Below are 16,492 nucleotides of genomic sequence, written 5' to 3'. Positions count from 1 at the left end.
CTCCTTGAAGAGGTCAGGGTCAGGTCTAGCAGAAGCGACAGCCGTGTAGCCAAGAGCTAAGTAGGACTAGACTAGCATGGAGTGAACCTAAAGGACTATGCCCGTTAGTTTCCAGAGGGAATGTCTAAGCGTCTGTAATGGAGAGACTCATCCTAGAGCAAAGAGATCAGAAATTGGAAGAACTGAAGAGCAAGTGAGGAGGAGGTTCAAAGCTGGGAAGAGGCAATGAAGTCTGGGACGCTGTTTAGTGACTCCAGATAAGATTCCCATTCTTATCTCATACTTCTTTTTTAATCTCGTATGATTTTTTTTTAATGTCTTGGATATTTGGAAGCTCCTGGCTGCATAGTATTTGCTGAAATAGAGGCACAGAGTCATGGCAGATAGCTATACTATAACAGAGATGTAATCACTTTGTTACCTGCTGAGTGAAAGCCAAAGGGTTATGAGCTAGGGTCCCAGCCCCGAAGGTACTTACAAACTATATATAGATATGACATCTAACACCAGCCTAGTCACTTAACACCACCTCAGTTGACTCATCTTTATAATGGACATTAAAATGCCTACCTTACTTTATCCTATCATAGGATTCTTGAGAGGAACAAACGAAATAATGCATATAAAGTACTTCACGTACCTCATACTTGGCTCAATAAACAATATCGTTCGATTTTATTACTACCATTATTACTACTAGTAGTAAGAACAGTACTAGCATTTGCAAGCATACTCGTTGTATACTGTGTATGTTTTAAAGCACTATGAAATCCCAAGTTATGATGGTTAATGTTTTTGTGACATTCAGGATAGATGGTTGTGTGTGTGTGTTACTGGAGGACATCTTAACATCAGTGCATCCCTGTCTGAAGCTATTCATTGCACTGCATTTGTACAAACTCCTCTTGATGTCTAGGAAAAAAATCAGTTAAGAAAAGGCTATTTTGAAAAATTGTTTTTTTCAGGGAGCACAGTCTGTCCTAATACCCTGTTTTATGTGGGTTATAAGTCTTTAGGAAGAAGTCAAGCTTCTTATGAAATGAAGTGTTTTGCCTGATCTTGGGGTTTAAACCCACAGGGGAGTCATAGAACAAAGGAACAGTTGTATCTGCTTTCCACTCTCCAAATTAAAGGCCAGTGATGTCCTTTTTTTTTTTTTAATTAATTAATTTATTTTTGACTGAGTTGGGTCTTTGTTGCTGCCCGTGGGCTTTCTCTAGTTGTGGCGAGTGGGGGCTACTCTTCGTTGCGGCGCACGGACCTTTCATTGCAGTGGCCTCTCCTGTTGCGGAGCACAGGCTCTAGGCACACAGGCTTCAGTATTGCAGTACGCGGGCTCAGTAGTTGTGGCGCATGGGCCTAGCTGCTCCGCAGCATTTGGGATTCTCCTGGACCAGGGCTTGAACCCGTGTCCCCTGCACTGGCAGGCAGACTCCCAACCCCTAAGCCACCAGGGAAGCCCCAGTGATGTGCTTTTATATTCAGAGGTCTCATGATACTTGTCTCAGTGAAATGAAACTGCCTGTATTATTCTACATATTACTGTTCTCTGCATTGTTAATTATTATAATACTTTACATCCTGTTTTATAACCACTTTAAGAAAAGAAAAAGTCCCTTTGGAGATTTTTTTGTATTTACTAAACTATATGCGTTTGTCTGCTAGGCTGTGGGATTATGCATGTGAGAGGAAGAGGGAGGTGGAGAGAATGGAGAGGAAGTAGACTGGCAGGATTATAGAATGTGATTTCATCCGATTTTTTAAGCTGAGCACTACTCCAGTTTTAGACTCCATGTGCAGGACTCAAGCATCCTGGGTCCGCCCCTAATGCTGCTTTTGCGGTCAGCACGTTGTGGGATTGGGCAGCATTGAAGCTGGGGACAGCAGGGTCATGTCTAAAAAGCCAAGGCCGGGTTGGAGTTTCAGTTCATAATTTGAGGGTCACAGTCATGAGGGCAGCCAAGATGATTATCAGGAAGTCAGGAGCAGTAGAGATGGGAAAGTATGGGAAGTAGCCCAAGCGACAGTTGTTAGAACGGGAGGAGTCCCTGGGGCAACTTGTCCCAAAATGTGTTCCATGCTCCATGGGATGTTAGTTTGTAATAAATGATGGAAAGGTTTCATGGAGGTATACTGGGTTCAAAGTTAAATAGGTTTGTGTTTTTGTGTTTTACTGTAGTGCTCTTCACTGGCCTCTAGTATGCCCACTGGCATCATGAGTCTACAAGATAAAACTGTCAAATTTGGCGGGTCACAAATATTTCATATAGAATCATGGTTGGTTGGTTGGTTGTGGTGGGGTGGTGGAGGGGGGAGTTGAGAAATCCTGTTCACAGAACACACTTTGGGGAAAGTTGTCCTAGCTCATGTGACACCTGCTATGAAGACTGCTGTGACTTTTCACCTGGGCTCTTTAATGGACTGTTCTGAGCCCTGTGGAGTCCTGAAGGAACCCACAAACACCCAGAAACCTGTCCGTGCTCTCAATAAGTGCCTTTTCCCTCCCTCCAGGGAAACTGATATCTGTTACTGTTATTAATAAAATTAAGGAAATCAGTCCTTCTTATAGAAGGAAAGACAGGTGATTTAACCCATAATTACTGAGACCAAAAACAACAACAAAATGGATCAGAGTCTCTTACAGCTGGCCCTGCATGGGGCAAATAGGCTTTTCCCCCCTCCCTTAATAGTCAATAAAATGATATTTTAAAGAAAATATCAAAGGGAATATATCCGAAAACTTTAAGAAGGAGATTGGAAAATGAGGCAAGTGGAGCGTTAAGATTGGCCATACCTAATGAACATCAGGGCAGACTCTTCATCCTGAACAGTCTCACAGGCTCCTAAAATATCTCACACAAAACTCAAAACTACTCTATTCTTCCTGCATTCTTTTTTTTTTGGCTGCGTTGGGTTTTCGTTGCTGCGCGTGGGCTTTCTCTAGTTGTGGCAAGCAGGGGCTACTCCGTTGCGGTGCACAGGCTTCTCATTGCGGTGGCTTCTCTTGTTGCAGAGCACGGGCTCTAAGCTCCTGGGCTTCAGTAGTTGTGGCACGTGGGCTCTAGAGCGCAGGCTCAGTAGTTGTGGTGCACAGGCTTAGTTGCTCCACGGCATGTGGGATCTTCCTAGACCAGGGCTTGAACCCATGTCTCCTGCATTGGCAGGTGGATTCTTAACCACTGTACCATCAGGGAAGCCCCATCTTCTTGCATTCTTAAAGTGAAAGGCACTGTTTCCCTGTCACGTTAGTCAGAAGCCTAAGTAAGTGTTGTTATCCTTTCCTCCTCTTTGTCCCTCCCTGATTCCTTCCTCAGTAAGCCTCAGATCCATTCCTCTCCTCTTCACCCTCTGCCATTGCTGATAGGGTGAATAGTGCAGTTGCTTCCTAGTTGCAGTTAGCAAGGGGTTGGGGACAGGGGGACTGACACCTATGGAATTGTGCATATCTCTAGGAATTACCTTAGGGTAAGAATTATGTCTTATTTGTCCTCCTGTCCCCAGTAATTAGCAGAGTACCTGGCACTTTTAATTAGGGAGTTATCACTCAGTACATGTAAGGAGGGACAAAAAGAAAAAAGAAAGAATAGAATAAAGTAGAAGCTTGATACGTTTTCTTAACTCATTTTGCAGTTGATCACTGGATATTCTCAGAGCTTACAAGAACAATTTGTACTTTGGAAGCATAACGATGAGAGCTATTAAATATTGAGTTTAAGTGGTCATAAGCACTTAAATGTGCTTTTCAGAAAATGATTAATTGTTTAAAAACCAGCAATTGTGCCTCATATCAAATGAAGAAATGTCAGATGGAGGAAAAATGAAAAAAGTTATGGAATCCAGGACACATATTTACAATCATGGTAAAGGGTGAAGAATAATTATTAAATTGTTTGGGATTTAAATGGTCTGTAGTAAATTCTACTCCGTGTCAAATGTCAGGCATCAGGGAATTCCCTGGCGGTCCAGTGGTTAGGACCCTGTGCTTTCATTGCTGAGGACTCGGGTTCAATCCCTGGTCAGGAAACTAAGATCCCACAAGCCGCGCAGGGTGGCCACAAAAAAAAAAGTCAGACATCACATTGTCATTACTAATACTGTTACCATATTTAATGTACCAGGCCACATATTTGTAAATAATTCATTATTGTATTAACTTGCAAAAGAGTCATTAATTGGCCGGAATTTATCCAAAGTGACCCATTGGGAATCCCTGAAAGTAGCAGAGGCACTGAAGCAAATGGCAGCTGCTAACAAAGTAAACCAGCATGAGCAAGTGCTGGGTGGTAGTAAATCATAATTTAGGCAGTGGTAAGGGCAAATATAAGCAGATAGGGCGGGCATAGAAGGAGGCAAAAGGTAAGGGTCTTAAGAGGCTGGAGGGAGGAGAGAGTAAAGATCTGGTCCCCTGATCCACTACCCTGGCATTATACAGCATTGGGCATTATACAGCATTGCGTATTATACAAGTTGTAACAGTAGTAGCAAGTAGTTATATAGCAATTACCGTGTGCCAGCTACTGCTCTTGTACTTTCACTGGAATTAATTGAATCATAATCCTCACAACAACCTTATGAGAGGGGTACTGTTATGAATCCTATGAATTCTCATTTACAGATCAGGAAATTGAAGTAAGTCAATCAGCTATTAAACGGTGAAGCCAGGATTTGAACTTAGGCAAATTAGTTATATGACTGACATGCCCTGAAGAATGTTTATGTTGCCCTAAGGATATATTTAGTATATACAATTACTAGTACAACTGGCCTGGAAACAGCCAAGTGTTACGCTTCTGGGGATCAAGGAAAGCTGCCTAGGTGTGCATATGCGCAGCATCTGAACTGACCCCACATACACACACACACACACATACATACATACATACATACATACATACATACATTTATTTATTTTTATCTATCTATCTATCTATCTATCTAACTAACTAACTAACTAACTGCGTTGGGTCTTCGTTGCTGTGTGTGGGCTTTCTCTAGTTGTGCTGAACGGGGGCTACTCTTCGTCACGGTGCGTGGGCTTCTCACTGCGGTGGCTCCTCTTGTTGCAGAGCACAGGCTCTAGGCACGCAGGCTTTCAGTAGTTGTGGCTCACAGGCTCTAGAGTGCTGGCTCAGTAGTTGTGGCACGTGGGCTTAGTTGCTCCACGGCATGTGGGATCCTCCTGGACCAGGGATTGAACCCGTGTCCCCTGCATTGGCAGGCGGATTCTTAACCGCTGCAGCACCAGGGACGTCCCTGAGCTGACTTTTTGATACAGATGATGTATTGGGGAAATCTAACACCAGTTAGCAGGCCCATATGCACATTAATATACTTAGAGATCTTTTATAGTATGTATGTTCATAGATTTCAAAACTTAAAACTGTTATGAACCTTAGGCTCTGGCAAAAAGTGTGACGACTTCAAAACAGCACTTACTTGATTACATGGATGGGCAGCTTCTCAGGGATATTTCTCATTGTCAGTACAGCAGTAATGCAGGTTCTTTTGATAAATCTAGGGCCCAGTTTCTTCCACTTGGTTATAAAAAAGAAGGAACCAAGAAATGCGTGTTATTATAAATTGGCATCAGTTTATCGGGTAAAGCACAGCAGGCTATGAACCTCTCCAACTCAGATGGTGTCAACTAGAACTGCCCTTTGCAAGCAGGCAGAAGGAGCAGCATGTAATTGATTGTGGTTTCTCTTTACTCCTACCTTCCCCTCTGGTCATGGCTGCAGACATAGAGTAGTTTTTTGTGCTTTAAATTGCAAGAACTTTTCTGTAATCTTGACCAACATTCTTAGTTAACTATAGCCAAAAGGGGAACCTCCATCGGTGTATGGTTGGGGGTGGAAGAGCTGCCACCAGCTCCCTTCCCCACGCAGGGGTATGCAGAGGAAGTTTGGTCTCTACCTAAAATAACACCATGCCAAGGCACAGCAAAACACACTGACCAACCAGGCCCAGCACCAACCCAGAAGGCATCATGGAATGTGCACTTTCAACACTTTCTATGCGGGTATTCATGGCACCTAATGAATGGCCACTCTGAAAGTGGGGATCAGGGATTCAGACCCCTAGAACTCATGGTTGAATTGTAGTGATATACATAGTCTGCTATACATACATATATTAGTACATAACAGGTACTATGGCTGTGGGCCTCATCTGTGAGCTCCTACTCAAAACTGGAATTTTGACAATCTTAGTGAGATGTGTTTCAGTTCATCTAATAGATTTTACCTTTGAAAGGATCAGTCACAATAACATTCTTCAGTCACAGTAGCATTCTTCAGAAACTTTACTATCCTTTTCACTACTTTTGAGTAGCAAAAATTTCAATAAAATTATGGAGCATGTTTCAGGAAAATAAAATATTCCTAGTTTAAAAACAAATGATTTTTGTGTTTTTAGAGGCTGCATTTATCTTATCTCATTACATATGTTGTTGCATATACCTTAGATACAATAGTAACAGTTGCCTTTTTACATATTTTATTTTATCATACAGCAGTGGGACCTTTAAAAATAATGAATATCTACAGTTACCTACCTTCAAGGCTTATTTTGAGTTCATATTACTTTTGAACTTCAAGACCTGAAGCAATCTGCTTTTCTTGACAGTATAACTCTGTACTATTCTATAATTTTAGGTAGCATCAGATGCTGAGTCTGAAACATTGGCAGTCATAGTGCATTTTAGCTAGTGACTCTAATAAATGTAAATAAAATTACAGATTTTAATAAATAAAAATATTTCAGTCAGTTGCTGGGATTTTTGGCTGCTACTTTTTTTTTTTATCAAGACAAACATCTGGATAGTTCTACAATTCCAGATGTTTAGAAATCTGCTGGGTTGTGAGGAAGATAACTTGGGTAAAGTTTTTTGTTGTTTTTTTTCCCCCTAGATATTTAGAATTTGTGTATAAATAACCTGGAATGTTTAAAAATTTACCTAAGAATGGAAATGTTTGAAATTTTGTATAGATTAAGCTCTCAAACAGCTACATGTCTCCTTTATTGTTGGAACTTAGAAAACACTTCTCATGAAATAGAAAATGAGAATGTAAGCAGATGAAGAGAAACTTTCCTGAAGTATCTAGAATTCATTTCTTCAACAATTATTTACTGAGCATCTACTTATGTGGCAGGTGGTAATCCTGAGATGTTGCCAGGGCTTACATTCTAACCGGGGGAGACAGACAATTAAGAAAATAAATAATGTAGTCTCTTAGAAGGTGATAAGGGCTATGGGGTGGGGGTGGGAGGGAAACCCTGTGAGTAACAGTAATACTAGATGGAGTGGTCAGTGTAGTCCATGTTGACAAGATGCAATTTGAGCCAAGATGTGAGGAGAAAGCAGTTATCTGGGGGAAGAGCATTCCAGCAGAAAACAGCTAGACCAAAGGCTGTAAAGCGTGCTTGGCCCGTTGGAGGAATAGCAGGGAACCAGTATGACTAGCATGGAGTGAGCAAGGGGGCAATGCTAGGCAATGAGGTCAGTGGCAAGGGGACTAAGGTCAGATCATGTAGAGCCTGTCAGCCACTGTAAAGAGTTGAGATGTTAAACTGTGAGTGAAATGTGGAGCCATGGAAGAATTTTAAGCACAGGAGGGACATGATCTGACTTGGGTTTTAAAAGGGATCTCTCTGGCCTGTTTGAAAACACATACAGAAGACAAGGAAGGGTAGGCACAGGGAGACCAGGTGGAAGGTCTTGCTGTAATCCAGTCAAAGATTGTGGTAATTTAGGTCAGAATAGTAGCTGAGCAGGTGGTAGTGGTAGACGGTAGAGTCAACAGAATTTCTTGATGGATAGGCTATAGAGTCTGAGAGAAAAGGAGAGGACTTTAGGACACCTCCAAGCTTTTTGTCCTAAGCACAGATGAGGTTGCCATTAACTGAGATGGAGAGGATGGTAAAGGCAGTTAATTTTGAGTGAGAGTTGGGAGACAAGGGTGTCAGATTTGGGTGTGGGTTAGTTCTTAGACATACTAGTAGAGATGCTAAGTAGGCAATTGAATATATTAGTATTTCTTTACTTTTTTTTAATTAAGCAAGGGGTATGCTTTTTTAATTAAAATTTTTATGTTAAAAATGCATAATATAAAGTTTACCATCTTAACTATTTTAAGTGTACTGTTCATGGGCATTAAGTACATTCACATTGTTGTGCTACTGTGACAATCATCCATGCACTGAACTCTTTTGATCTTGTAAAACTTAACTTTTGTAAAACAATAACTTCATTCTCCTATCCCTCCACTCCCTGGCAACCACTATTCTACTTTCTGTCTCCAATTTTGACTACTCTATGTACCTCATTTAAATGGAATCATAAGGTATTTGTGTTTTTCAACTGGCTTATTTCACTTAGCACAATGGCCTCAAGGCCATCCATGTTATAGCATGTATCAGAATTTCCTTCCTTTTTAAGGCTGAATAATATTCCATTGTATGTATATGCCATATTTGTGTTTATCCATTCATCCGTCAACAGATACTTGGTTTGCTTCCACATCTTATCTATTATGAATAATGCTGCTATGAACATAGGTGTACACATGTAAAGGATATACTTTTAAAAATAATTTGTAGTACATATACTTGGCGACTTTCATAGATTTTTCTCTTTTTTATATAAGTAATTAATAAGTACATTTTCATTATAAAAGATTTAAATGATATTGCTGTATGGACAGCAAAACATAAAAGTTCTCATTCATTCTCTCACCCTACCCCGTCCCCTTGCCATGTTACCTTACATTCATTTCAGTACAGTTATACACGTTTGTATGTATCTTATTTCTTTTTTTAAAGTGGGATCATATTGTACATATTTTCTAGTTTTTTGTCTTTTATTTAATAATATCTTGGAAATCTTCCCAGTCTTATTTTTGTTTTTCTGTTTTTCACAGCTGCATATGTTGCATTGACTGTCCATATGCATATACTTTTACACATACAAGATTGTTTCTGTAGATTAGATTCCTAAAATTAGATTTTCTAGGTCCAAGGAAATTTATTAAACTGTCCATCGTATTTTCTTCTTAAGATCCTTTGTGGTTTGCTTATTATTTGGCAGGGTGGGGTGGACGTGGGTATGGATTTTATTACTGAGTTCTTTTTTTTTGCGGTACACGGGCCTCTCACTGTTTTGTCCTCTCCTGTTGCGGAGCACAGGCTCTGGACGCGCAGGCCCAGCAGCCATGGCTCACGGGCCCAGCCACTCCGCGGCATGTGGGATCTTCCCGGACCGGGGCACGAACCCACGTCCCCTGCATTGGCAGGCAGATTCTTAAGCACTGCGCCAGCGGGGAAGCCCCTATTATTGAGTTCTTGAAGTTTGGGAAACTGAAGTCGTTTTCTGAAATAAATTTCCTTGCTCAGGATTTGTTCCTCATTGACAAATGAGTTGTAAACCATGAGTTTTATAACTTTAATTGCTTTTTTAAAAAGTGCAATTGATCTCTTAATCCAGGCATTTTAAATAGCACATGGGAGATATGATCCATATCCAGAACTGTGGGACAGGTGGGGAGTCTTTGAAGGGATGATAGGAGAAGACTGTTGAAAAATGTCTTATAAATAGAATATTTTCCAGTGTAGAAACTTGTCAGACACCACCTTACTCAGTGACCAAGGTTAACACCACATGATAATCATGTTGATATCATGCAGTGATGTAATGCAGTGAGATGGGTACATCACCTCTGTGATGTTCTTCCCCCAAACCTGTAAACCCAGTCTAATCATGAGAAAACATCAGAGAAACCCAGTTTGAGGGACATTCTACAAAATACTTACCAGTACTCTTCAAAACTGCCAGGGTCATGAAAGATGAGCAAAGACTGAGTAACTCTCACAGATTGGAGAACTAAATGCAACATGATATCTTGGTTTGGATCCTGTGACAGAAAAAGAATGTTAGTGAAAAAAATGGTGAAATCTGAATGAAATCTGTGGCCTAGTATTGTACCAATATTAAATTTTTAGTTTTGATAATATACTGTAGTTACATAAGATGCTAACCTAAGAGCCTGGGTACAACTCTTCTGTAAATCTAAGATTATTTCAAAATATTGGTGTTTTTTTTCTTTTTTCTTTTTTAAGTATATCTTTCGTTCTGGACAATATACACCTAGGAAGATTGTTTCCCTTAGAAAACTACTCTGTGCTCTTAAATCAAGAGATCCTCTTGTCCTGAGGGTGGAGTCCATGGAGATCTTCTGGGCTAGAGACTTGGTGCAGTTGGGAGAGATGTTATGGTTGGGTGAGGCACTATAGACATGGCCATAAAGATGTGATCTGAGGTCATGGATACCATGACAAGGGATCAGGCCTGAAGAATCAAGAAGTGAACGGACTTCGCCTTGGAGTAAATCCAACCTTAATTTGTGAAAGAGCCATTCAAGAATAAGTTGGCAAAACGTTAACAACCCAACACAAAATTTTGCAAATAGGAGACAGAGTTACCCTAACCAGTCAGAGAGATTATCTGCCACTCACAAGTACTATGCAGAAGACACATAAATGAAAGTTAAGCCACAGTGGGAACCTCTCCAGTTGGAACAGGGAGGTTTATGCAGTCAAAGATGAGGCTGGATTAACTGAGAATATCTGAGGATACCCTGCAGTTACATCTGTCTAGACAGTTCTTACAGGAGATATGACCCAGCAAGCATAAGACAGAGGAATGCAAAATGGTTAGGACCAGTACCTAAATAGATTACCAATCCTTAAGAAGAGACAGTAAATAGGACCCCTCTCCCTATGCTAACATAATGTAACTGGTTGTATCTGCGCCCAGAGATACCTGTTTAATCACTCATACTGGTTCTTGGTAAATTGGAATCTGAAAGCCTCTATAATATAAAATTTCTTGAATAGGTAGACCATCTAGTTACAATTTTGGTTTCAAGTCCCTGTTATGCAACTGGTACCCAAATAAGGACTGTCTCCAAATGTGAACAGGCTGAGTCAGTTATAAACAAGCAAAAAGAAGTATTCCTCTGTGTTGCTAATATCCAGGATGTTAGATGATTTAATGAAATGGTGCTGCCTAATTTTAGTCAAACTTCCTTTACCATTATTTGTTTGACCTAGACCATGGCCAGCAAACTTTTCCTGTAAAGGACCAGATAGTAAATAATAGTAAAGATTTCAAGCTTTGCATGGTCTCTGTTGCATATTTGTCTTTGCTTTTTTTTATTTTTATTTTTTTAACAACCTTTTAAGAATGTGTTTTCTGTGTCTTTCACCATATTTTCATACCTTGTGATAATGGCTGAAGTTTGGAAATGGGTTTTAAATAATGATCTGAAATGTAGTTTCTGGCTGTGGATTTATTATCACTGGCAAAAGATTTGTAATCATGACTTTAATGGATTCAAAAGAAAATAGATGTGTACTTAATCTCCTACTGCAGGCATTTCATCACATTCATCTGAGATGTTCTCTAATAAATATGATCTTGTAAACCCATCAGATCCTGCAAGCTTGCTATCCAGAAATTAAGTGCCTAGTTTTCAATTAAAAGTTATTTACTCAAGACATGTTTTGTTTCTAAATAGGTTAATTATTAGTTTCATCTTTTAATATGTAACAGTGGTGATCTATTTTTTAAAAATTCAGTTTAATTCGTTTTCTCATTTACCCCTTAGCTTCCCCCTTTTATAGTTTTGTTGCTATAAATCATCTCTAAAGCTGCATTCTTGCTTTCACAGTGTCTCATTTTACTGTCAAGTTACAGTTTCTGCCTCTGATTTGTAGTTGGGCTGTGGCTTTTCACCGTTTCTGCCCCAAGGCCATCCTTCACTAGACCCCAGCAGGTGGCCTTTCAAATACTAAGCCATTCTTGGGATCATTGTGGAACAAACATCCTAATGCCCCTAAGAGGCTGAGTGGTTGGATGGTTCACTGTGGATTTTAGGAATATGCTTTGCCTACTTCATGTGGCTTTTCTAAGAAGGTAGATAGGATCACACATTTAAAGACTAAGCTTTTATTTCTTCTGTTTATAATTTCTTCTGTTTATAATTTATAATATGCTGTCAAATAAATGTTCCTTAAATCTTGCATTCAAGGCCTTTATTTGGCTAAACAATGCTTTATTTAATTGGCAGACCATTTTAGCAGAAGGGTGTCTGATGAAACTCATTTAATGTGTTTTAGCATTGGGTCTCTAATAACTTCTCAGACAATACTTGGAACTATTAATATCTTCTAAAATTTGTTTTACCTAGATATATTTTAAGGGGAGCACAGAAAATAAAGCAATATTGTAGTTTTTAATCAATATTACCCAATCAATTGAAGTAAAAGGGAATTTTTTTACTCAATAAAAAGTTGATTGGGTTTTATTAGCTTTTCTTGTTTTGAATAATTATTAAAGCCCTTTATCTCTAATAGTTCTCATTTTAAATATTTGGATTCTGTAAAAATGAAACTGTTTCTTAGTCAAATGATAGTTTCTTAAATGACAGACTTTTATTTAACGATAGTGAATTTCCTGGTAGAAATTTTATTTTCTCCTAAACAGGGTCTAATCTGTTGTTAATATCACCATGTCAACTAGAAGAAAGGAAAATTTAGCATGCGTTTAAAGAGAAAACACAGGCTTATGATTTCTTTAAAAGTCTCTGAAATTCAGTATTTAACTTCTTACATCAGAAATTGAACTAAGAATTGATCTGTTCTCCATCTGTGCCTCATGATGTATTTCAGTTTTTTAAAGCACTGCAGTGTTTCAAAGATTTTTGAGTTGTAACTAAATATGAATATTATCTACATACTCTCGTCAGTCTTTTTTTCTTTTTTTGAAAACATGGATATTAATAATACGTTGATTTGGAGTCTGAGTAAGCTAGTGAGAGAGGGGCATGGTGTGTGTGTGTGTGTGTGATTTCTTCATTTTTAATCAAGCCATTCTTCTAGAGTCTTTAGGTCAGCTGTCATGTTCGTGCTTTCCTGCTTTGTTCTTTTGAACCACTCAATGACTGGTGACTGACTGGATGCTGGAAAGGAACGCTTTTAACAGATTAGTGCTGGGGCCCTCTGGTCCTCTCCTTCACCTGCATCATAGCAGCTGCATTCTGCCCTTTCCATGGCCCTGCAAGGAAAGGGGCGGGGGGCGGGGAGAGAAAGAGAGGGAGAGTGTGTGTGTGTGTGTGTGTGTGTGTGTGTGTGTAGTAGTCAGCAGTCTCTGTCAGCATGTATTATAAGGTTTCTCAAGCACATGGAATGAGATCTTTCTCAGGAAAACTCTTTGTCAAGGCCAGCACACGTGGGAAAAGTATTTCAATGCATACTCTTGTAACTGTGACTGTTTTTGTTTTATGGGGTCAGAAGAAATTAAGTCCCGAGATGTAGTTATGCTCCGCCTCTGCATTTACCTGTCCTTTCTTTTTGAACTCTTCCAGGCAGCAGTACCTGTCCAAAGATCACTATAGTTTCACCTTGCTTGACGAGCAGCACAACCACACTGATTGATCAGAATGTATCTGATGAAGAGGCTCAGGGAATAAATGGGAAAACTCCAGCAAAACACTCAGCTGCAAGTCCAAAGCCACAAGGTATGGTGATGGGGTTTTTTTGATCAGGTTGCATGCTTTCTTCATTGATGAAGGCAACACAGAAGAATGATGATCACTAAGAAAGAGTTTTAAGCTCTAAATGGGAGGAACTGGGCGCATTTATTTTTTCAGGAGAAAAGTCAGTCTGTGGGGCTTCCCTGGTGGCGTAGTGGTTGTAAGTCCGCCTGCCGATGCAGGGGACAAGGGTTCATGCCCCGGTCCGGGAAGATCCCACATGCCGCGGAGCAGCTGGGCCCGTGAGCCATGACCACTGAGCCTGCACATCCGGAGCCTGTGCTCCGCCACGGGAGAGGCCACAACAGTGAGAGGCCCACATACAGAAAAAAAAAAAAAAAAAAAGTCAGTCTGTGAACCTACTCAGGTGGGGTTTCTACTCCTAAAAAACACCTTATGTAATTCTCTATTATGGTTCTTTTCATGTTGCATAAATCGTTTACATGTCCCCTTAATGGAAATGTGATCTCTTCATGCATTATGCGTGACATAGTACAAGAGCCTAACTTACTGTTTGCATAATAAATATGTAACAAATTAACGTGTGTGTCAGAAAGTCATCATGACTTGCTAGATGTCAGAGGGTCTGTGAAACAGATTGTTCTAAAACAGTGCTTTAATATACTTAGCAAGAATGTGATTTTGCGATATTAAGGAACTGGGGCTTTTCAGACTTCCTAGTAAAGTCATCCACAGAAATTAAAAGAGTCCCTCTATCCAGGAATTGAGCATCCAACAAGGGGAAAAATTATAATGGTAGAAATCTCTGAATGCTTTGTTCAGTGACCACTTTCTTTTAATAATAAATTTCTAGTAAACTGTGTATTAACTTTAAGAAGCACAGAATTAAAATTTTGATGATTGAGAGCAAGGCCTTTTGAAGTGTAACAAACACAAAACTATGCTACACTGTGGCTTAATGTGTAGTTTCTTTCTAATATATTTTCATTTATATCAAATGCTGAACATTCAGCCAAGAAAGAGTACTAGGCATTTTCAGAATCACTATACTTTGGAAAAATCAATTTTTATTTGGATTATTTTGTGTTTACTTTGGTCTCTTTCTTGTTCTTATGTTTTAAGAATTTCTGAAAGAGATCTTTAATGGGGGTAAAATGGAGTCTTCCAGGTTATGGGATATTTTTCTTTTTGTTCTCACTGCTAGCTCTATTGGTGGTGGTATGGGATATGGCTATCAAACAAGGTCAGATAATTGGAGATTCAAATGACTAGCTCATTCATGAGTTTATAACCTTAATCTTTGGCCATATTCCTTATAACATTGTGAATATGAAAATAGAAATTTTTCTGATCATGATTTAAGCCATTTTATTTGCACAATACAAAATTCCATATTGCTCATTAGACCTAAGCTGACCTCAAATAAGGTAAAAAAATATATAAGAAATAAATACAATTCAATTTTATGTAATTGCCCAGATCAAAAGCATGAATTTCATTATTTATAAAGACTGTTTTGGAAAGATGCATTGCATTACTTCATTGTTTTTTTAGTTCATTGAGATAAATTCTAGCAGTGTCCTTCCTGAGCTGCCATGTGCCAAATAATCCCATTCTTTAGGGGAGAAAACACTGACCTTGCTTTTTACTGTTTGTAGTTATATTGAAGTCAATGTATTGCTATTTAAATATATATAATTACTTCCTATCTTGAATATATATAGTTTTATATATATAATTTTACATAACGACAGAGTATTTCCAGATAGTAAATAAACTACATAGAGTACTTTATACTTCTTTTTCAAAATATTCTCACTCATTGTTTGGCCCTTCCCTGGCCCCCCTAGCTAAAATTTTAACCCCACCATCACCCCTTAAATCTCATATTTGATCATCCCTGCTTTGGTTTTTCTCATTCATTACAGGTTGGTCTACTGTATATGTAACTCATCCATGTTGGTTATTTTTTCTGCCTTTTACACTACTACATTCCCTGTGCCTAGCACACAGCATAGCAGGCCTTCAGTAATACTTACTGAATGAATCCTGCTCCATCATCATGTCTCTTTTAGTTTCGGCTGTTCTTTGTTTAAAACATAGACTGTGTGCCATAAAGAGAGCAGCGTCCTGAAATGAGGCTACATCTTGGTATTGTCAGATCAGCTGCCAAATAGATTGAGCACTACTTATTGACTTGCTGACAGATAGTATTTCCCACCCTCTAGTAGAGAGAAGCTACTTTTAATTTCTCCAAATCCTTAGGACCATTTTGGTGACTGGGGCTGAGAAATGAAGGGGATGCTAACGGAGACTTCCTGCTCAGAGTGAGGGATTATCACACTGACACCTTTCTGCCCACTTCCTTGCAACTCCCTTATAAGTTATGCATGATGAGGCTGTTGAGGCTTCAAGATCCATTATGGAATTTTCATTCAGTTGAAGACTGTTATTCTAGATCAGTAGTTCTCAGCTGGAGATAATTTTGCAGGCCTGTTGTACCCCTCTTGACCCCATGAGTATTATTTGGAGGCTTTTTTGCTTGCGACAACATTTGGGAGTTGCTACTGACATTTAGTGGGTAGAGGCTAGGGATGCTGCTCAACATCCTACAGTGCACAGGCCAGCCTTTTCCACCTCCCTAACAAAGAATTATCTGACTGTAAATGTCAGTAGTTTGAGAAACTCTGATCTAGATCCTAAAAATAGCTCATAATTGAATCTTATTTATGTGTTTGCTTCTCATGTGGAGTGCTGATAATATCATGGTTACAATTTATTTTGGTGATGTTTAAAAGGAGAGAACTGACTTTTTATTAGTGGTGATTATGTAGTAATGTGTCTGGAACAACATCAAGTTTATGTTTTTGTGTTTATTAATTACCAATAAGTAAATAAATCCTGAGGATTTAGATAGTGACTATAGTCAATAATACTGTATT

At 39.2% G+C, this 16,492-nt stretch overlaps 1 protein-coding gene across 3 annotated transcripts in view; it reads left to right on the top strand.

Moving 5' to 3' along the window:
• FGD4 (FYVE, RhoGEF and PH domain containing 4) overlaps positions 1-16,492 on the top strand; it is a 211,163-nt gene that overhangs the window by 119,933 nt on the left and 74,738 nt on the right. For all 3 annotated transcript variants that reach the window (XM_082636476.1, XM_082636475.1, XM_082636477.1), the window contains exon 2: positions 13,422-13,574. In XM_082636476.1, coding sequence (XP_082492602.1) covers positions 13,422-13,574 — 153 coding nt within the window. The remainder of the gene's footprint in view (positions 1-13,421; positions 13,575-16,492) is intronic.

The sequence above is a fragment of the Mesoplodon mirus genome (assembly GCF_964341445.2).
Source record: "Mesoplodon mirus genome assembly, chromosome: 11".
In the NCBI taxonomy this organism is placed as follows: domain Eukaryota; kingdom Metazoa; phylum Chordata; class Mammalia; order Artiodactyla; family Ziphiidae; genus Mesoplodon; species Mesoplodon mirus.
The sequence above is the reverse complement of the archived record's forward strand: the minus strand, read 5'-3'. Positions and strand labels throughout refer to the sequence as shown.